This window comes from Monopterus albus, unplaced genomic scaffold, assembly GCF_001952655.1.
Source record: "Monopterus albus unplaced genomic scaffold, M_albus_1.0 scaffold234.1, whole genome shotgun sequence".
NCBI classification, from domain to species: domain Eukaryota; kingdom Metazoa; phylum Chordata; class Actinopteri; order Synbranchiformes; family Synbranchidae; genus Monopterus; species Monopterus albus.
This window is the reverse complement of record NW_018128114.1, coordinates 109,415-132,707: the sequence shown is the minus strand read 5'-3', so window position 1 is coordinate 132,707 and position 23,293 is coordinate 109,415. Positions and strand designations below refer to the sequence as shown.

Here is a 23,293-nt window from a genome sequence, read left to right as displayed (position 1 = left end):
CCTAGGATCCTTTGCAACTCCTACACCTGCATCATTGAGAGCATCCTGACCAGCTGCATCACTGTCTGGTATGGCAGCACTACTGCTATGGACCGCAAACGCCTGCAGAGAGTGGTAAAGACTGTGGAGAAGATCACCAGGACTCCACTGCCCTCTCTGCAGAGCATTTACCACCAGGGTGCATAGGAAAGCTGCCTCTATCCTCAAAGATCCCACCCACCCCCAGAACGGACTGTTCATACCCCTACCCTCTGGCCAGAGGTTCAGAAGTGTGAAATGCACAACTACTAGACCGAAAAACTCTTTCTTTCCCTCTACCATCAGACTCCTAAACAGCTGAGGAGTTTATTACCAGGAAATACATCATGTACTGTTTACATTCTCAGTTTGCACATGCTTAATTGCACAATGACTGCTGACTGCTGCACATGCTGGTCCCATGCAGCATACATTCCCTATTATATGCTGCATTTGCTGCTTAAAGTGCCTTAGATTTTGTGTTACTTATTTATCTACTTTATATTTCATTTGTTTTTTGTGGCATTAATGTGGACGGCAAACTAAGAATTTCATTGTACATGGAAACACGTTTCCTAACTATATGACAAAATAAACACTTTGAACTTTGGAGTCCAAGCACTGATAAGGCAAGAATGGGACAAGATTTGGCCCAGAAGCTGGTCTCCCAGCATGCCAGAGCGAATTGCAGAAGTCCTGACAAAAAAGGTTCGACATTGTAGATACTGACTCTATACATACATTTGATTTATTATCAATAAAAGGCTTCAAAACATCATCACAGGTTATAGGCTATTTGCATCTAGGCTGTTATCAATCAACATAACCTGTAACACCTCTAAATATAATGTAGTCCAGTACAACACCACCTTTAACTATGACCTTAATAATAAGCATATAATAGAATTTATACATTTATGACAATTTCAACAATACCTGAAACATTTTGAGCTTCATAAAACACAGATGTTAAGACAAAATTGTTGCATTGATTATGCATACAATTGTACAGGGTGTGGGGGGGGGGTATTTCATTTAGCCTATACTGCAAATCATCAAAGTTAATTTAACCTCTGTTTTCTACATGATTTTTGTAAAGAGTGACAGTGTTGGGGATAGATGAGTTTTGGTGAACCAGCCTGAGGCCCGGGGCCAGTTTTCATTTAGACTCTGCTTCATTTACCAGTAGGATTTTTCTTGTGACTTCTTTCATGACCTTATAAGAAAATGAATCATAACCCTCAACTGTTTGTGCCAAGACGATTCCAGCAGATCTCAGTTGCTGATGAATCAGAGACATAACTGGTCATTATGCGTAGACGGGGAGAACACTTTCTGCTCCAGCGTGTGCTTAAGAGAATATAACAGAAGGTAGATGAAGGTTCTTATGTTGGTTTTAAATCTTTGTAACTTTTTCTTGTATATAGTTCTCAGTTCAAAACAAGAAAAAAAATGAATCAGTTGCTCATGTTTATTAGAAAGTCTAATTCATTTTTATTTCCCCTAAACCCAGAAGAAATACAAATTTTAGTAAAACTAAATGAAACAAAAATAAAAACAGCTTGACAAGTACATTCCATTTCTCAAAGCTGGAACTTAAGTGTCTGAGGCTGTGGATCCAGAAGTGCATTAACATTACATTAATGTTTTGCATCTGAGCACTTAGTCACTGTCATTTAAATACACAAGACATGTGTAAACATTGCTGTGGATTCTGTGACTTTAAAATAGTGAAGGAATGATTCTGGAGGGATCGAGTGAGTTAGTATATAATATAGATCAATAAAAGCCAATGTTGCTAAGTGAATGTGGAGTGTATAAAAAAACCACAATATAAAAATGATTACTGCACTGAATAATGCCAGTCCTGTGTGTACTGATTCATTGCTAACCTCTGTCCAAGATATTCATATATGCTTCTTGTATAATTATAAAACTGCATCCTAAAAAATGTGATCATTCATATGATGTTCCAGAAAACTTGACTTTACAAAACTGAATGCACAACTCCAGCTATAAAACACACATACTATGTAGCACCGGTATGTTAAAACAAATCATGCAGCAAATTGGGTTGCCTTCCTTCTTGGTGTGAAAAAGACTACTTCAAGAATTTTGGGGATAAAGTCCATTTTGTGGGATCCAGTGCAGCCACCATTGCTTTGGTATTGCATCCTCTCAGTATGGCCATTTTGGATGGTTCTCCTCAGAATCCCCTAAACAGAGGTAAAAGCTGGCCATGTTTGTCACTTTTATCCTATGTCGTTACTGCAGCACTGACTCCCTGGTTGACTGGCACTGTTGATGAATGGAAAGGAAAAACACAGTTAGTCCCCTAGACTCTGTACTCCGCTGAGCATGGACTACCACGGTGTCAGACAACAAACAAAAATAATTGAAGAGGCACATGATTGGCAGAAAATGCTGGATGTGCAATGTATTCACGGAATAAAAATAGAGGCCTTCATAATGTACCTCTAATTACAAGCTCCTTAGTTATAAGACCCTTATTATTTAATTGTCTGTCTGTATGTCATAACTAAGAAATAATCTGAGATGGACATGTTGTACTGTGTTGTATCAAAGTCCTATGTTCCAGTTGAGTTTAATAAACTTGCAGTGAGCACACAACTTCACTGGGTTGTGCTGCTGTTGAAATAGCCCAGACAACCAGCTACTGATTTTTAACTCAACTACGTAGGTGATCAGTTTTAGGGGTAACAATCCATTATCACCTACATCATCAGTTTTATCATGGAGGTCTACAAGGAGTTCCTTGGGTTGTTTTTTATCTAATACACACTTAGTGTCCTTTCTGAACTGTCCAGTCAATTCAGTTTGCCACATGTGGACTCCATTCAAGGAACAAGGAAGGATAATCAAAGCAAATAGGATGCATCTGGGCACAGCTTGAAGTGCCACAGGAAAGGATCTGCATACTTTTGGAAATGAGAGATTTCAGTTTTTGGTTTTTAATACGTTAATAAAAATTTCTAAAAACATGTTTCCACTTAGCCATTGGGTTATTGGGTGAAGACCGGTGGGCAAAATAAAGTTCAGTTTGTGTACAAATGTACAAAACAATGAAGTGTGCAAAAAGTGAAGGGATCTGAATATTTCCTGAAGCCACTGTAGGTACAGTACTTAAGTTATCGTCTACCACTGTGTGGAACCCACAAACAGACTAATGGGGAACAGTGTATAACTTTATCTTCCAGTGACTACCTATGGGGTAAACAGTTAAATACAATTACCAAGACAGTCACTGAGCATGTAAATATGGGATATTACAAGAAAACATCATTTTTTCCTTTTGGTGAAGCCAGTGCACTTCCATAGAAAGCAGTCTAAGTACCGTACTGAGTCAGTTTATCTCCGTGCCTCATACCGTGTACTGTTAAATGCTGAAACTGCTCATTTGCAGAGATGGCAAAGGAATACACTGTTGACATTTTTACATGCAAGGCTTTCTGCATCACAGACAGATAGTAAATGCCAAATTCTAACACAATGCTGGGCATTGCCAATAACTGATCACTGATACCATAACGTACCTGGTTTAGCACAAGCCTTCTCACACTGCTCCTGTGTGTCAAAGCGATTCTGGTTTCCATCACAGCCTCCATACCAGAAACGTGTGCAGCTCTTTCTGGGGGCATCATAGTGCCACTTGATGACAAATTTGGTACAAGTACCTTCCTCTTTGGGAAGCTGGCAAATGTCCATGGCTGTAGAAGCCGCTGTGAGGGAAGTGACAGAGAATAACAATCATACTATGAAAACACATGCAACTGGATGACACCCAGAGGGCACATATCTCCTGCAAGGTTACATGTTTAAATGTACAGTATATCCACTACATTAGATTACATATGAGCATCACCGAGTGATGTGGTCACCAGTAAATAAATTATTACACATCTACATAATAACTTGGAATGAAGAGATGGTGACAATAATTTGCCAGTTACCTGCTTGTGTTGTGGAATGAAAATCGGTACAAGGCATTCCTATCACAACAGATTTTTATTTTTCCACAGTCATAAGCTATAGTGCATTTGATTTATAGTAGACTTTGTATTACTGTAGGTATCTTGTACCACTTTACTCCAGTGTCAAGGAGGTACTGATAAATTGAACTTGCTCTGTATTTGGACTGCTGCCAAACAAACAAACAAACAAACAAGCAAGCAAACAAACAGTGAACTAAAAAATTAAAGGTTTCCATTTATTTCTCTGTAGCTATCAAAAGCATAATCTCATTTTCCATGCTTGGCTTCAGTCATTTAGATCATCTGAGGGGCAGTGGAGGACATGGGTGGGTTTGCAGTTGAAAACAGAGCACAGTTTGTGGAAACTCAAATTTGTAACAGCGATCCAACATGAAGCACTGGTGACTTGATATCCAGATATATGTCCAACATTAGGGGTGGCCAGAAAATGTCTGATTCAGATCATGTTTTGAGGACATGGATGTGCTTTTTTCCTTTCATACCGGCTAGCATTTCCTTAGCATACACATGCAGCCACATCAGAGTCAGGTACAGTATGTCATTAAAACAGGGAGTTAAAAGGAAAGAAACAGTAACATAAAATGCCTACAGAAAACTATTTGTGTTATTTAAGCCCTTATTCTGAGATCTCACCAGGAGCCAGGAGGGTCTCCACCTGTTCAACCTGCTGCACTTTTGGCTCAGGCTCTGGCACTGTGAAAACATTAAAATACAGATGTCATCTTAGAAAACACACTTTTAACAGTTGCTGAAAACTGATTAGGATTTTCAAAATGGTGTTTAGTGCAGCATAGATATCACAAGTGATCCACATTGGCAGGCTTCTTTTTTAATCTAAACCTCAAGTGACCAGTGATCATTTAAAGAAAATTTTACTATCTCCTCAATACATGGCAAGACAATATAAAGTTACATTATAAATGACAAGCAACTTGCCTTTAGCTTCTGTGAACTGTGCAGTTAGCTGCCAATCAGCTGACCCCCACTCACACTGCTGCTGCAGCTGTCTAACTTCCACATATGCAGTTTACAACAACAGTTGCAGAATGACTTAATGGAATTTCTGCACTGTAGAGGGATTCTTTTGGTTTCCCCAGACCAAACAAAGAGCAAGATAGAGCCGCTATCATTAGCAAATGTTCAGTTATAGGCTTTGTATCTGGGGTTGAAGCTCATTACATGCTGCATTAAAGTATGCCATCACACCTGGTGGCGGCACATTCCCCCAGAGAGCCTGGTAAAAACTACCGCTTACCTGACCTCATGCAGTTTTTCAAGCAGAGGGTCTCAGTGTCGAACCTATTTTCATTGCCTCCACAACCTCCATACCAGAACTGTGTACAGATCCCGTTCTTTGTGTCAAAGAACCACTTAGCCTGATAGTCTTTGCACGGCATTCCAGGGTCATAGTCAAGTGAACATGGGTCTGCAAATTCATTAACTAGAACATGCAAAAACAACAGCAGTGATGGAAGACAGACAGAGAGAGAGGATGATTTTGTGTTAAGATTAAATGTACAGTTACACGAGGCTTGCAGCAGTTACTGTGTGCTGTTAAAATGCTGCTGGCAACAGATAAATTCGTATTAGAAGCTTAAAGGTGTTCAAAGGGATCTCATGGGGTCAAAGTCTTAGTGCTGATGTGTTTCAGTGGAAAAGAAATGGCATCCAACATGGCACTGCACTCTATAGAAGAGCCAGGCTAATCACATTATTAAGTGTTTTTACTTATGAAAATTAAGCGCTGTCAGTAAAACGATAGTTCATCTGTTTCCACAGATGAATTGAAATGTTAGTTATGACTGCAGTTACTGTTAGGTGTTAGTTCATTTGAGCCATGTAGAATCTGCATGGCTGCGTGGTTCAACATATCTGCATGTAATCATTCCCACAAATCAACCTCTCAAATATTAATTATGACAAAAGTCCTCTTGAGTCTTGCCTGTATTGTCTGTTAATTCATTCTGGGACAGCACTGTGTAAACTACAGAGTGCTAGAAAAATGTTCTTGTTCACAGTGGGGTATCAAAATACCATATATCACTGACCTTTTTTTTAATGAAGACAATGTCATTGCTGTTCTTAAATAATCATAACTAACTGAGCAGAGCAGGAAAAAACTCTTTAGAGAACATCATATACATCTGCATGCACAATTACTCACCAGTTTCTGGTTTGTCCAGTGGTGTGGTGTTTACAGTAATGGTCCCTGGGCTGGCTGGGTGATGCTCTGCTGCTTCTGTCAAATTGAAACAAGTGCTCATGGAGCAGCCACAATAGTGCAGTAAAGTCTGTGAGCTAATTCAGGCAAGAAAACTACCTGACTGTTTAATATTTTTAATTTTGCTTAGCCGTAGTTTATTTACAAATAACAAATTACACAAAAAATTGTACACATTAAAGGAGTAAAAAAGGATTACACTAGCAGTTAATCTACTCAAAAGCACCCATGTAGACATCTCAAAAAAAGGTCTAAAATCTAATATTGTCAGGGCCCATTTTCTTCCAAAGTTTGCCAGGAGTGATAAGGTCAGAACCTAGAGGCCAAATATAAACTTTGGGCAGCTTAATTCACATATGAATGAATCCATTCTATATGATTTGGCTAAATGCAATGTCATATTTCTAAAGAATAAAAAGTGCTGAAGTGATACTGGACCACATCGCCATTACATATTTTGAAAAGACAGAGATAAAGATGGAGGAGAGAACAATGTGACCTCTTATTCCCACTCATAGTTTTTGTTCTTAAACAAAGCTGCAAAGTAAGTCTGAAAACTCTCAAATCATGTTACTTGGTGCGACTAATGAAGGCACTACAAATTCACTTTTCTACATATTTGGTATTATTGATATTTTTTGTATTATGTGGCAAAAAAAATGTTATGTATTGCTTTTTGAAATAAATATACAGCATTTATCCAAATAATGTCATTTTGTTGGATACAAAGGAAGCTTACAACATTGTAGTGTAGGCACTTACTGGTAGTGATGATGCCTTTGCGGGTGGAGATGATTTGCCCCTCTGCTGTGTGGGCGTTGACCACAGCATGATATGTTTGAGCACTTTCTAAATTGTCTACAGAAAGCTCAGTGCCTGACACGTTGGTCTTCAGCATCAGGGCATGGTCGTGCAACCGTGTCACTACGACCTCAAAGTAGACAAAGAGCTTGGGATCTGGGCTTCTCCAATGCAATTTCAAGCTGTTGGAGGTGACGTTAGAGACGTGTAGCTCATCTTCATCTGAGGGGTCAGACAGAGAGGTGTAAGGCATAATTTAGAACAAAGGTACTTCTTTCATGTGTGACATCTGAGAAGTGTGTGAACAATGATAATGACTGTTGATTTATGGGCAGTCAGTTTTAAGGGGTAGCTGCAGTATGCATACTGTTGCAAGAAAAAATACTGGCACTGTTTGCAATTTTCAGGTTTTCTGCATAAATTGGTCATGAAATGTGATCTGATTTTCACTTAAGTCACAAATATCACCAACACAATAGTTCTAAGATGATAAAATACAAACAGTCATGATCTTTCATGTCTTTATTGAACACACCCATTAAACATACAAAGTGATGATGGAAAAAGTAATAGTAACACTAGGCTACTAGTGTTACTAAATGTCAGCTGGAGTCAAGTGCTAGCAAATCTGGAGTCAAGTCAATGAAACGAGAAATGAGGTGTGGTATAGAATGACTGCGACTTATAAAAACACTCAAACAGTGTCACCACACAGAAATATTGTGGTTGTGGATATTTGCAACTTTGCTGAAGTATTTCATGACTAATTAATGCAGAAAACCAGGAAACTGCAAACAGTGCTATGACTCTTTCTTGCGATTTAAACTGCCGAAGCCTATAGAAGTGTATTTCACTGCATCCACAGTCTTACCTTTGTGCTTTCTCTGATGAACAACTGCTTGGTGAGTCTCATGATGCTTCTGATGTTTCCTATAAATGTTCCAATATATAATGAATTAAACCATTAGTATTTCTGACAAATTAATAGTGAACAATGACACAAAACTTACTCCTGTTGCTGTGATGACGTGAAGGGGTTTTTTAGTGGATCATCTCTCTGGAACCACTTGCAGTTTTTGGAGACTTCAGGGGACATGTAGAAAGCATTTTCAACTGAAAAGATAAGCAACAAAGAACACAATGTCTCACAGGGATGTCAGAGGGATTTAGATGATTAATGGTGTTAGATAAAATCATAGCTATGAAAGTGGACCAGAAGGTATTAAAATTGAGTGCCTGATGCTGATATCTGTCGTAAACTTACTGCTGATATACTTTGGCAGCAGCTGGCCGAAGGTCTGGATGTATTTGTCATAAAATTGTGAGATGCTGTTCAGCCTCTTGAAGAAGACATCTGAGGGCTCACTAGCCATGCGTGACAAGACACGAGCATCTCCAGCAGTCAACTTCTCACCCACACCCAGGATGACCAGGAAATAGCCACTGCACTTGACCTCAGTGGCAATGTGCACCAACTGCTGTTCTTCTGCTTCCACACTTCCTGTCACAAAGAGCATCAGTACCTTCCTGTCACGTTGGTGAGGTGCCTTCTCAAACACCTGCTCCACTGTGGACTCTATAGCAGCTGCCAGCGCCCGGCCACCCTCTAATTGTGGTGTCTTCTCTAGCAGGAATTTGACAATATCCTGAGCTGAATGTTGCTCAGTCAAGCCGATATCCACATGGATGGGAGAGCCTGTTTTGTTATGGAGGAACTCATAAGGTGCTTGCTGGATCACAGACACTCTGGCATGATGAATGGATGATGTGGGATTCGAAGAAACTTGTAGGTGTTCTACTATGTGCGCTATGTAGTGTTTAATCTCTGTAAAGACAGTGGGGTAGGTAGACTCTGAGCTCTCCAAGATGAAAGCCATGTCGATGTCCACATCCGTTGTAGGAGACCTCCTGCCTCGGCTGGTCGATGGGGGCACATAGTCACACATTTGGTCTGGATCGCAGATGTCTGAAAAAGGAAAGCAAACACTCATAGCCCTGGGACTTTTCTGTACAAGGTTATGATTATGGTTATTATTCTTATTTTTACCCAAAATACAAAACTGTTTTCATTCCTAAAATGTTTAAATAGGATAAAAAATAATGAAAAATACGAAAATCCCCGAAAGTTTTCAGAATTTTCTGAACAGAAAACGGGCACAGAGGAAATTCTGCTTGTCAGACAACAAATCTGGATAAAAATCGGTCCAAGACAATCAAAACAAAAATGATATTTACAGAATCAAAAACAGCTCTTACCTAGGCAGACATGGCATTTCATAATCTTTGCGATGACTGAATTGTACTGTGCACTCCCAGGGCTGGGAAGGACAATTACCTGTCCAAGTGTTGTGGTGTTGAACTGGTGTACAAAAAGAAAAACATTTTTTTTTTTTATTGAAAATAAATGTGCCTCATAAATTGATCTACTGTAAAGTTCAAATCTGAGATATCTGAATTGTCTGTTTTGTCCAACCTGCAGTGCTCTGCTAAGTGCTCTGTCCTCACGGTTGACCAAGAGCAGAGTGGCGATTCCAGCATCATGGAGGCGGAGAGCTGCATTAGTAATTGCCTGTGCCGGTCCTGCATCCCCACCAACAAAGAAGATGGCCACCTTCCTCATGAGGAAGCCACTGCGCACCCTCTTAAAGGTATTCTGTGCCACAAAGCTCATGGCTGTACTCAAACTGCGTGGCTTCCTTGTTTGCGGGGCTTGCAGTCCCTCAATGATCTGCAGCAGAGTACGTTTCTTTTGTGCATCAGCGAACCGGACTGCAGTGATCACATCAGTGTTGTACATGGTTAAAGCAACACGAGCTCCTCTTGGACAGTTGCTCTCAGCAATGGTGATGTCTCTGACTAGCTGCATGACTGTGTCACGCATGTTGTTGAAGCCTGCAGTCTGAGAGGCATCCATGGCAAAGGCCAGCTCAGTGGGGTAGAGAGGGCACTCCTGCTGACCTAATAATATACACAGAATGGATTGTATGGTCTGTGTAGTAGTGGATACAGTACCTGAAGTTACTATCTAATGATAACTGCCTTTTGAACTTACCAAAACAGCAAGCTGGCAGAGAAAAGGACATAAAATGTGATCAGACCGTGGTGTAAAACACAACACATGAACATCCTTACTCTTCAATATCATGCAATGATATTATGGATAATTATACTCACGACAGTTTTCTCTGATCTTCTTGACCAGGTCACATTGCTGAAAGGACAATGAATCATTTGGAAACAAATGTTTAAAGATGCTGACACCACAAATGAGTTTTGTTTTGTTTTGTTTATTTAATAAAATTTCATACAAATACTTGTACACATACCACAACACCTGGTCCTCTTGGCCCTTTCTGTCCCTATTGAGCAAAAATGGTTCTGTTAACAGCTCATCTCTGAACAAACACCCAGTAATAAAAACATGTCATTCCTTGTATTGCTGACATAACTCCAATATTTTTATTAAATTGTGTTAGGAAAGTAACATTATTTCATTGAAAAGTACAGTATATATGATGTCATAAGTTTTGAATCCATGAGAAGATGCACGCTTGATCAGGCCACAAGCGTACATATTCTACTGCAGTGGGGCCATGTCATCCATATGGAATTTACACAGCTCATAAGCAGTGTTGAATTTTAAGCTACTTACATATGGCCCAGGATATCCAACTTCTCCCTTCTGTCCAGGTGTACCGTTGGCACCAGACACACCCTGGAAAAAGGATTAAAGAAAAAAAATCACTTTAAAGTCACTAACCTGTCAAACGTTCAGAAAGAGCTTTATTGTAAAAGTTCACACTCCTCATAGACTGAAAAATGACAACAGTAACACAACTTCCTCAATGCACATAATGCATACTTTAGTTTGACTAAATATATTTGGACCCAAACTTCTAAACCATTCCATTAGTGTATCATGTATCATGCCAAATGTGTGTTCAGTTGGACAAGCTGAGCATTGAGGATAGTACTAAATAATAAAACACATATGTGCCATTGCCCTTAGAACATATGCTCATATTAATCAAATCCAACTCAGGTATGAAAACCGACCCTCTGTCCACGATTTCCTCTGGGACCAGGTCCCCCCTTGGCTCCAGCATCACCAGCTGCTCCCTATATTGATTAAAGTATAGAGAATGAAAATGAATGAATAACATCAAATGCCAGGCCCAGTGGCCAGGGTTTACGACACAACACTATATTTCCCATCCTCTGTTGAAGTTTCACTTTGAGAGCCAGTGTTTTTCCATTACCTTTGGTCCTGGGAATCCTGGGAAACCTTCATCACCCTATAGAGGGAAATGCATACACTGAAATGTTATTAGTGTCATCATTGTCGGACTGTATGTACAGGGTACATGTCAGAATTCACTTGCCTTTCTTCCATTGAGCCCTGGAACACCAAACCCATCTCTACCATCTTCACCCTAAAGGAAAACAAGTAGACAAATGTTTGACCAATATTCCAATATCATGTATATAGAAATCACTTTTGGCTTTTCCCGTTTAGGGGTCGCCACAGCGAATCATCACACTCGCATGTTAACATTTGGCAATTCAATGGCATACATTATTGTAGTTAACATGAAACTGGATTAACACCCTCTCGCTCCCCTTAATTCCAGCACAAGCGTTGCACTGTTAGGTAATACTACATGTGTTATGGTACTCATTCGAGATAGGACACATGGAATAAAAAACATCCTCAAGAGAAGTTCCAATTCACTGATTAAAACACAAAATGTTCTCAAATATAGGCTATAAGCCACAGTAACATCAATTATGACAGCAATGGAGAGAGAATGCTTTTTAGGTCAGTAGAAAGCTAATCTTAATATTTTCCGTCTTTTTTTCTCTTTCACAAAGAAAAACTAAACAACTGTGTAATAATTAGCCACTGTATTATAAGGACCTTTGGTTGCTAAAGCAATAGGGTTAACCTAAGTATGTCTGATTTACAGTTCTTATTGTGTATCATACATTTTTCACCAGTTTTATATTATGGTGCATGCAAAGATGATATGGTTTCATTCTTACAGGCTCTCCACGGGGGCCAAGTGGTCCAACAACACCCTTAGGCCCTGGTTCTCCTGGCTCTCCCTACAAAGGCACAGAAATAACCAGATAGCAGATGAGACAGAGACAGAAGCTCTCAAAGTTTCAAAGAGAACGTCACAACTTCAAATGAAAAGTGAAATATTTATTTAAGCGGCCAGGTTAGTTACTAGAAATTTAATTAAGCTCATATGTGTTATACAAGCAGGGCATTGATATTTTTCTTAATAGTGCTTTCATATTTGCTGAAATTGACTACACGTGTGTGTCCAGTAATGTGGGAGAGCTAGGTTTAGGCCAGTGGGTTTACAAATCAAATAAGCCACATCAACATATGTTCCACTCAGTACCTTGCGACCAAGAGCTCCTCTTCTACCCGTTTCTCCAGCAGGACCTGGGGCACCTCCACGACCCTAGAGTATAAAATATCAGAACATCAGAGTTAAGTTTATTATTTTATAGAAATGGTTATTATACATTTTTCTTACAAGATTTTATTGATTAATGTAACATGTTAAACTCACCCTTGGTCCAGGGTTTCCATCTTCTCCTCTGGGTCCTGGGGCCCCAATCGGTCCAGGTGGACCCTTAAGAAAGACAAATCAGACATCGCTTACTGTGCATATTGCACATAGATGTACATGCCTAAAGAATGAACACATATTTCTAAATATATAAATATTCCAGTCATGGCCCAGTCAGAACTATTTATTATATTATATACTGTATATAATGCAGCCAAAGACATTAACAATTTAGAGTGGTACAGGTTGGCACATGTGTATTTACAGACTAAATAGTCTGCCAGATACTATGTAAAGAATCACAGACTTACTCTAGACCCTCCAACACCAGGCTCTCCCGGTACACCATCAGCTCCTGGCTTTCCAGGAATTCCCTTTAATGAGATGGAAACAACATATGTTACAGAAACTGTCTGTTAGAGTTACTAAAATTATCAAACAATGTATCTTCACCAAAAAACAAAACAAAAAAACAAACAAACAAAAACCTACAGCCTGTCCAGGTGCGCCTCTTCTGCCATCAGCTCCCTAATGATGCAGGAGTACAAATAAATGTTGGTAAACAAAACAGTGCAAAAAAATATTTTGCAAAGACAATAAATACATGGCAAAACTGCTTACCCCTCTTCCAGGTTCACCGGGGCCTCCCTTATTTCCATCCTCACCAGGCTCTCCCTATAATTTCAGTAAAAATAATAAAACAACCCATAAAATTAAAAAAGCATGTATTGTTAAACTGCTATAACTTCTGTTGAAAATGTGTGGGCAGATGTCTGGGGGATATTACCGCTGGCCCGGCATCACCAGGGTCTCCTTTAGGTCCTGCTTGGTTATTATCATTTCCACTTGTACCCTATTAGACAGACATTAGTTTTTCAATTTCAGCTACAGTTGAATATTCTAAAGCAAAATTTGTCCAGGAAAACAGAACAAGAACACATTCTTATTTATACAGACATCCTGGGAGAGCAATGGCAGGCTTAGGGAGGGATGTGTACAGTCATACTAAATGTTGAAAGACTCCAGCTGTACCACTAGCCACTGTTGAGAGCCTAGCTTAAGGACTTAATGCAACCTGATGAGTCATTCTAAGATGGACTGGGACAGACAGATTATTATAATAACTTACTGTACTACTTTGACTTTCACACTGTCATGTACTGTTTATGCATACACACAAATATACAAAGACTCTACAAGTAATAGATATAGTATTACTCTATAATAAAGGATCAGGTGAGGTATCAATATGTACCACAATGTCAGTTTACAGGTAACTATTAATTTGAACAGCAAATGGCACTGCAGCCAGTTTCCATAATACTTACAGGGTCTCCTCTGATACCAATTTCTCCTCTGTCTCCAGCTTGTCCTTTGACACCTTTGGGACCCTAAAAACAATGAATATGTCTGGTCAGCATTTATTAGCACCAACTATATCAGCTAAAAATATATGGTTGAAAAAAAAAATCCAGTCGCTCACTCTTCTGCCAGGGTTTCCTCTGTCTCCTGGGGGCCCACTCACTCCACTTTTGCCCTGAAAACATGTAGCAGATGTAAAATCAAAGCACATTGCAGCTCTGCCACATGAACACAGTGGTAGAACTCAATGGCCATACATCTAAAGGCATGTAGCAATCATACATGATTCTGTATGTGTTATCGGTGCTCGAAGTGGGCTGGTAGGAAACGGTATACAGTACTGGTACATTTTACTCTTTGGCACACCAAGACTTTTTCTTGTGCACTGGCACTTCTCTCAAGCTGCCATTACGCTTTTCTGCCCTCTCCATGCGCTTGTTTAAAACTAACTGCATCTTCTGGACCGCGGACAGGACCCGACGACAGCAGCAGGGAGCGGTGACATGAAGCCGCAGTCAGGACCAACAGTTTAGGAGCTTTTTGCCAGCTACAGTATGGGAACTGGGGGGGTTACCTCCACAAAAAGAGACCTGAGCTTCCCCCAGAGGCAACAAATATTCATGTTTGGATGTTCCAAAATGATCAATAATCATAATCAGTTTTGTTGTATCATAGAACAAACTACTTACACATTAAAACTAAAACACTAAAAGTTTGATACCCCCCTCCCCCTTTCTTGTCTTTTCTTATCCTTTATGTGTCCTCCCAGGGCACCAGAGTCACTGTTTTAAGGTTCACTTCTGTGATGGATTAAAGTCTTTGCAGTTTACTGAAAAGTCTGTGACTGGTCTCTTTTACTTTGAATGAAGGCAACATATGTGCCCTGAAGGAGCAGTTAATACCATATTGCACACATGAGCCCCCCTCAGCTCAGCAGCACACAGAACTGATGGACAGTAGGCTGTGTTCAGACTGTGCAGAATGAATTAAATGACCACAATCAATCTATTCTGATTATAGTTAACATTCTTAGGTCATATAGTACATTTTATTTAAATTTTAAACCGATTAATTTAGGGGGAATACTGGCCCTTTCCCCCCCCCCCCCCACACACACACACACACACACACGCACACACTTTGAGCACTGTGTGTTACATATATAAAAATGGACATATGACAAAATCTGACATAATATACACTTACCTCTTCTCCATTAATGCCATCAAGGCCAATTTCTCCAACATCACCCTGTAATATGGTGACAATTGGTTGGGTAATCAGCACATCTGCTGTTTTTCTGATCACTTTATCTAACAGTGAAGACTTAACAAAAAAAGGAAAACCACTCACCTTTTCTCCTGAGTACCCACGAGAACCCTGAAAAAAAGAAAAAAAATGTGAAAATAAATAAATAAATAAATAAGTTAATTATTTAATTAATTAGCAATAACAAGTGTTAAAGTTAGTGTCAAAGCTTTTACCTTGAAACCTCTCTGTCCTGGGCATCCCTGGAAACCCTGAGTTCCATTCACACCAGGAGGACCTCTCTCTCCCTGTCATTAAAGAATAAAGGCAATAAAATACGCTGACAAAATACAGGAAGAATGAATACAAAGGAACATAAAGAGCTGTGAATCTAAAAACAGTGGAAGTGGTCACTTCTTGTGGAACAAAATATGGTTAAATTATAGTTTAAAGATAAAAGTCTCTTATGAAAACAATTTTAAATGTGACCATATACATGTATGTAAGTAAGGCATTCAAACTTACAGGTCCACCCTCATCTCCAGATATATGGTAATAGGAACACTGGGCGCCAGGGACCCCCAAACTGGGAGAGTGGCCCCAACAGATCCCAGGAACAACATCAGAGATCTCTGTCCAGAAGAGTGCAGTCCTAGGAACAGCTAAGATACTGCGCAGGACCCTCAAGCTCCCAGGCCTCAGGTAGAGGACCCAAGCTTGGAGGAAGGAATAAGACCGCTCCAAAGTGGGGGGCAAGTGGGGAATTTTTATATATATAAATATATACACTGGATACCTTAAACCCTGGAAGTCCAACTGCTCCTCGGTCTCCTCTGGTGCCAGTACATTTGCATGGCACTGCACAGCACTCTCTTTCTGCAATATTGTCCTATGCAGCAAAAGAAGAAGAAATATTTGGAAATTAAGCGAACAAAGTTAAAGAAACACTTAAGTTTTAGATTGGATTAATTAGTACTCACCAGTTCTTCCACAAGCTCATAGTCCAGGTCCATGATATTGATACGTAAGGGTCTGGTGTATCTAAAGCCACGACCAAATTCCAATAGCGAAGCCTCCTCAAATTTGGGCACCCGCTCCAGCCCGACCAGGATGAAACTGTTCACTCCTGCTTTGAACATTCAATCAGGAATCAGGAATAATTTAATCCTCTGCTACAACTTGTGAATATGATACTTATAATTTCATATAGCTTTAAGTATAATTGGTCAGCAAAGGCAGTTTATACTGTATCATTGTTTTACCTGACAGTCGGAGCCCTTCAATTCGCTTTTTCATTTCAGCATATGGGGCATCAATACCATCAGTCAGATGAATAACAATCTTCATGAGAAAAACACAATTCAGTTTTAGAATTTCTCACATTTTCAATATTTTATTTAAATTTTAAACTAGGGTTGCTCGATTAAATTTTTTTTGTTGGCTTTGATCCCAATCTGCCTGTACCAAGTCAGATTCTATGCACATTTACCTAAATGCTGATTACATTTATATATCAGACACATCGGCATATAGACTACTAAACTGATGTGATATGAATAAAAGACTAACTGGAAAATACAACTCCTTAAACTGGCATGACTTGATCCGCTATGCTCAGGAAATCTCACTGAGATCAACATCTCTTTTACAACAGACACCTAAAGAAAAAACTGAGGACACATTGCTCTGTTGATGTTGGTGATTTACAGTAACACAAATACACTCCCATTAATATGCTCAAAATTTTACTTCCATGCAAGTAACAAATGCATAAGTGCCGGTGACATTGGAGAGGAAAAAAACAACTACAGTAAGTTGTGGCCACGACTCCACAACTTACCAATGTGTGGGAATGAGACAGAATAATGCTTGGCCACGAGATACTATGTTTTGGCCATGACTTACTAAGGCATGGCCACAACTTATTGAGATTTTATTTTTTTCTCTCCAGTGTCACCGGAGGGGCTCCATAGATGGCCGTATGCCTGGATCAGCCCTGATACTGATTCTTAGGATCGGCCTAGTGCACCCCTACTTTAAACTGATTGAGTAACCAACCTTGACAACATTGTCCTGTCTGGCTTTGAACCTATCGATGTAAGCTGAGATGGTCTTGCCATTGAGAACAAAAGGGCCACGATTTTGCAGGGCTCTGAAGGTATCAAAGAGTTCATTGATGTGGTCTGTGAAGTCCAGATGGGCAGCGTTAGAGGCAGAGTCCATGGCCAGCATGCCCACTTGCACAGAGGGAATCTGCCCAGATGAGCAACTGATAGCTGCCATTTTGGAAATTCTCTGCAGAATGGCACCCATCTTCCTCTGGAGGTTGGTCTGAGCACTGAAGATGTTCTGGGCAGAAACATCAAAGCCCACCAGCACCTCTATACTGCAGGCTGTAAAAGAGAGGTTTTATTTATACATTTTTTATGAACTATAGAAAACATCTGGAAACTGAAACTTTGAATTTTAAGTTACAAATCAAAATACATTAGCAAGAAAAAATAATACTATATCTCTTACATTTAGGAGCTTCTTCCACAGTAAGACACAGCCTCCCCTTCACTTCATCATCCAAGGTCTCCAGGATTTGCTCATTGAGCTCTGAAAGTCCTTGAAAGGTACTCGCACGAGCCACAGTTGTTGCTTCACTTGCTAGGTTTTCTAATTCATCCCCAGTGTCGCCCACTCCTATAGCAAAGACTCTCACTCCTTTGTTCTTCAGACCAAGAGCTGCTGTTTTGCTGTCATCAGCTGACCGTCCTCCAGTGACAACCATTAGAATCTGTGGCGTGCCCTCATCAATCCTACTGCCTTTTTCTTTGGTGAAGTGAATATCTTGAATGTGTTGAATGGCTGCCCCAGTATTGATTTTACGTCCACCTTTGTACTGTACTTTGTCTATGGCATCTATAATGTCTTGCTTGTTTTTGTGTGTGTTAAGATAGAAGGCATCAGTCACATCTGCAGCATAATGTGCCAGGCCAATCCGCAGGTTGTCTTTCTCATTGAAGAACAGGTCAATCAGATTTGTGATAAATTCCATCACTTTTTTAAAGTCATCTTGGCCCACGTTAATGGAGTCATCCACCAAAAACACTATGTCAGCTTTTTTAGGTTGAAGTGTCTCTACTGCCATGAGAAGGAAGATAAGATAGTGAAGAGGACAAAGTAAAAAAAGGATGAGAACATGAGAATGAACCAAGTTAAAATGACCCATGGACTATATTACTGGTTTAAGCTAAAGCATGTGTTATCTGAGTAGGGTAAGGTGGGGACAGTTGCAACAGTGTTTTTTTTCAATGAGAAAAGCATAAGAACCATCAAACCCTTTATCCCACTTCCCTAACATGAAAACAGCAGCTAGTTGGAAGCTTTTATCATCAAAGAGGTGTTTTGGGGGTATGAACATATGTTTTTTTATGATTGGATTTCTTGTTATACTTTCCTGCAATTTCATTTTAATTGTTGTTTTGTTGACTTTTAAATGACATAGCTAGCATGTATCATGGTTACTGTGGTCAGCTTGTGTAGCTTTATGGTGGCTGGTGGGGGCAGCAACATGCTTATAAAACTGATGTAACAACAATAACCATAAAATATTACATGTTGATTAACCTTATGTAATAAAGAAACAAATAAGAATGGTGTGTTTTCTGTGTCGTCAGCATTATTAATTAAAGACCTATCTAAAATTAAAACGTGGTAAAATTGATTGCTCAGCAACATCTGCCCATAGGGTAGGCCAGTTAGTTTGTACACACAAAACAAAACAAATTAACTACGAGTTTTATAGACATACTACATTGCTTGTAAAAATATCTAGACAAATATAACTGGTAATCATCCTAAGTGGATGTTGCATCTGTCCCTTTAGTATGGGGTAGGTTGCAGCATGTGACTTCTGATTTTCAAAATGCAAATTATGAGTTTATTATTATTATGTGTAGACATATAGTATTTATGATTTAATCGTGTGGGCAATAAGCCAACAGATATGAGTTTAGTAAATTGAAACTGTGCTTGTCTAGTGTAAATAGTCTCAGAGCAGAGTGCAAACAATGTTGCAACCATCCTTGCCTTATCTTATCTGTAAATTTGTGCAAAACTTACTAGGCTCTTGGGTTGGTACCACAATTCTCCCACTCAACCTTGCAATAGTCATCTCTTGGACTAATGGCAGGCCAGGGAATGTAGGAACCTGAAGGACATCATCTGGGGTGGTGGCAATTAGGGCTAGCTGCCTCATGTCAGCACCACTAGTTCCAATACCAATACAGTTTACCCCGGAGCCCTTAAGCAAAGGGCCATAGATGGAAACATCTTGGGCTGAACGTCCACCTGTGAGAACCACAAGATGCTGGGAGGCCTCAGTTGGACGAGCACCAGCAGAGGGCTTTAACTCATTCTCTGTAACATAGTTAATGGCGTCAGCCAGATGTGATGACCGGCCACCCATCTGACGAAGCCTTTTGATAGCAGAGATAACAGCTGCCTTGTTATTGTGTGACTTGAGTGAGAAGTCTGTTTTAAACCTGTCTGCATATTGGACAACAGCCACACGCACTTGATCAGGCTGCACGTCGAGCCGTTGTACAATGCTGAGGATGAAGTCACGGATATGAGCAATGCCAGAAGGTCCTGTATTGTCTGAGCCATCAACAAGAAAAATAATGTCCTTTTTTCCAAGATTTAGGGTTTCCTCAAAACCTACAAAACAAAGACAAAGGGAGACATGCTTTATTTGAAAGTACAGTATATTAGCCAAAGACTGGTGCATTTTTCTAAATTCCACCATTTTAACATAAAGCTCCAGAGTTTTAAAGAGGTGGACAGTAACTGCATTACCAGTGCATCATGAGGCTCCCCCACCCCACTTATATGAGAAATCAAAAACAATGCTAAAAAGCAAATTTTGAAAACATTAAATCACTAATCAACTTCAGCACGTACAACTTATGATAGTATGAGAGAATATGAGAGAGTATTTATTACCCACTGTGGGATGAACATGAGCACTGATGATATCAGCAGTAGATATTGTTTTGATTGAATCAAGGAGCTGTGACTCCATGCCTGGAAGCCTCTGGAAACTCTCAACTATATATGCAAGTTCGGGTTTCAGGGAAATCCGTCTCAGTTCATCAGGGTCTGCATTCCTTGACCCAATAGTAAGAAGTGCAACCTGGTTCCTCTTAAGTTGATCAGCTGCAGTGGATACATCATCTGTAGACTTGCCACCTGTGACTAGAAAAGGAACTGAGGTACCCCTTCCTCAATGCGACTTCCTGCCGACCTCTGGTAGATGTTTCTAGAGACCCACTCAAGAGCTTGACCTGTGTTTAGATGGTTTCCACCTTTGCTTCGAAGTTTTCCCACAGCCTGTTGTACCTCTTGCTTGGTGGAGAATTCGTTCAGAAGAAATTCTAACTTTGGGTCATCACTGTACTGTACCACTGAAATTCTGACCTTATCCATTCCTACATCCAGCTTATTCACAACTCTTCTTATCATGTCACGGATGGAAGGGAACTCGCTACGTGTTGCTGTTGTGCCATCAATTAAAAACACAACATCCCTCTTTTCTCCTTCTGTGGTTGGTCTGGTTACTGCTCAAAAAGAAAGAAAGCACAGGAGCAAGGAATGAATGCAAAGTTTAGTATTCTTAATACAGAGGACATGCACTATGACTGTGAGAGTAAAATATCATGTAAAGAGTAAGTCACATGTATAATTTCAAACTTGATTTCAACCCATTCTGTAGTAAAGAAATTGACATATGTGAGAATGTGTTTAGGCTTTAAATCATTCTTGCATTAACAAAATAAAATTACCATCATATGTTGGGAATTCCGGATGCATCCTGGCAATATCATCATCTGACAGTTCAGTGAGAGCTGTGAGCAACTTATTTTGTACTATGTACAGGCCAGGGAGGTCATCTACAGTGAACGCAAACTTAGGAACGTATGACACCACATGGAGCTCTGCAGGGTTAACGTCCCTGGTCCCAATGCTAAAAGGAAGCACTCCAGATTGCTTGAGGGAAGATGCTGCATGCCTTATGTCATCCGAAGAAGGTCCACTGGAGACGGCAATTACAAACTGTGGTACACCCTCTTGCTTCCTGCTACCACGTGCTGCTGTCAGAACATCCTGACTGACAAACTGCAAAGCCTGACCCAGGTTACGATGTCTTCCTCCTCGCTGTCTTATTTCCCCAACAGCATTGAGAACACCTTGTTTAGTTGTATATGAGTTCAGATACATGTCAGCCTGAGGAGAGTCACCATACTGGACAACGCCTATTCGGATCTTATTCTCGCCCACGTTGAGATTCTCCACGGCCCTGCGGATAAACTCCTTGATGATAGGAAATTCCCGTCCAACGCCATCAGATCCATCAACAAGGAAAACAATATCCTTCCGGGGGCCCCGCGACTCAGCTAAAAGAGAAGGAGAAAAAACAATAAAAGGTCTGCTGGAGAAATAATCAAAATATTTACCAAAAGGTCAAAGGTCATTACACTAATGTATAACTTATTAAATAACTGTTGGACTCCTTCCTTGATAAAGTGGAGAAAAACTTAGCATTTGTTCTTCACCCAAAATATATTTGGAAGTGTTTTAGAGGCTTAAGTGCATAAATTGCTTCAGTTAGTGCAAACTACTGCTGCTGTGATCTCAGTGTTGGGTTGCAACTAGCAGTGTCAATTTTGACACCCGAATTTGATTTAGTTTTAGTCTTTTGAGAAAAATGAATATTTGTCATGGGGGCAGGCAACTGATGGACCCAATATGCAGACACATCGGGATTGGAACACAAAAGGAGTTTGTTTAGTATACAAAGGAAGTCAGGTTACTCGGAGGAGAGAGGGGACAGAGGCATAGCAGGTACTGGACAGAAAAGGTAGAGCAAGTATAGCAGGTTCTGGACAAAGCAGGCAGTAAAACTGCACATTTTACAGTGGCCTTTTATTGTGGCCAGCCTAAAGCAGACCTGTGCAATAATCATGTTGTCTAATCAGCATCTTGATATGCCACACCTGTGAGGTGGATGAATTATCTCGGCAAAAGAGAAGTGTACTCACTAACACATATTTGTGCATTTGTGAACAATATTTGAGAGAAATAGGCCTTTTCTGTACATAGAAAAAGTTGTAGATCTTTAAGTTCAGCTAATGAAAAATGGGGGCAAACACAAAAGTGTTGCATTTATAATTTTGTTCAGTGTATGCGTTTCAATAGATGCACCAGCTGTTGTGCTACAAGTGCTGTAGCTGATTTGTGCTATAATTGCATTAACATTTTATGACAATACTCGTGAAAATGCAAAAATTGTTTAAAAAGCATGCCCTTAAAATTTATATTTACGTGTTTTTCAAGTACATAGGTTGTTCATCATTCAAAATATCACTAACCTGATTAATGCTGGTTCATTTGACTGAAATTCAAACTGAGCAAAATACAAACTGTAACCGAGGTAATTTGGTCTGATTCAAATCTTGACCTAAAACCTTTCTGCATATACTTTTGACATGTTGTTGTGTTGGTTTTCTTCAAATACTCAAGCTTAAACCCACAGTAAAGTATGACATCAGTAACCACACTATTTGCACATGCATAATTGCACAATGTTGACTGCTACACATGCTGCTCCCATGCAGCATACATTCTCTATTAAATTCTTTTACTGCATTGCAGCATTTCTTGATGCATAAAGTGTCCTAGATTTTGTGTTACATGCATAACTGCACAACAACTCTGCTACACATGCTGCTCCCATGCAGCATACATTTTGTTATATTCTTGTATATATATATTTTTTTACTATATTGCGGCATCTGCGCTGCTTAAAGTGCCTTAGATTTTGTGTAATTTATTTATCTGTTTTATATTTCTTTTATATTTTATGTGATTTATGTGGACAGCAAAGTAAGAATTTCATTGTACAGGGAAACACGTTTCCTAACTGTGCATATGACAAAATAAACAGTTTGAACTTTGAATTAGTGATATATATTTTAATATGGTCTAATTGGTGTCCT

General features: G+C 39.7%; 2 protein-coding genes across 3 annotated transcripts in view; both read right to left on the bottom strand.

The window, feature by feature from the left end:
* Positions 1-1,001: 1,001 nt before the first annotated feature.
* LOC109971731 (collagen alpha-3(VI) chain-like) lies at positions 1,002-20,335 on the bottom strand. The gene is made up of 38 exons (XM_020620167.1): positions 20,241-20,335; positions 19,359-19,955; positions 17,769-18,377; positions 17,307-17,641; positions 16,511-16,589; positions 16,229-16,374; positions 16,045-16,137; positions 15,774-15,812; positions 15,485-15,556; positions 15,354-15,380; positions 15,207-15,251; positions 14,122-14,175; positions 13,967-14,029; positions 13,426-13,491; positions 13,260-13,313; positions 13,131-13,166; positions 12,950-13,012; positions 12,639-12,701; positions 12,465-12,527; positions 12,097-12,159; positions 11,436-11,486; positions 11,313-11,348; positions 11,110-11,172; positions 10,706-10,768; positions 10,380-10,412; positions 10,228-10,264; positions 10,106-10,117; positions 9,527-10,011; positions 9,310-9,412; positions 8,318-9,019; positions 8,064-8,166; positions 7,925-7,983; positions 7,015-7,275; positions 6,196-6,270; positions 5,287-5,472; positions 4,665-4,724; positions 3,573-3,758; positions 1,002-2,316 (listed from the first exon to the last, which is right to left on the bottom strand). The coding sequence occupies exons 1-38, from the start codon at positions 20,317-20,319 to the stop codon at positions 2,276-2,278; spliced, it is 5,202 nt and encodes a 1,733-aa protein (XP_020475823.1). The 5' UTR covers positions 20,320-20,335; the 3' UTR covers positions 1,002-2,275.
* A 133-nt stretch (positions 20,336-20,468) lies between these two features.
* The window catches only part of LOC109971736 (collagen alpha-3(VI) chain-like), a 49,241-nt gene continuing 46,416 nt past the window's right edge, over positions 20,469-23,293 (bottom strand). For both annotated transcript variants that reach the window (XM_020620173.1, XM_020620174.1), the window contains 2 exons: positions 21,080-21,691; positions 20,469-20,854 (listed from right to left, as the gene is read on the bottom strand). In XM_020620173.1, coding sequence (XP_020475829.1) covers positions 20,493-20,854; positions 21,080-21,691 — 974 coding nt within the window. In that variant the 3' untranslated portion in view covers positions 20,469-20,492. The remainder of the gene's footprint in view (positions 20,855-21,079; positions 21,692-23,293) is intronic.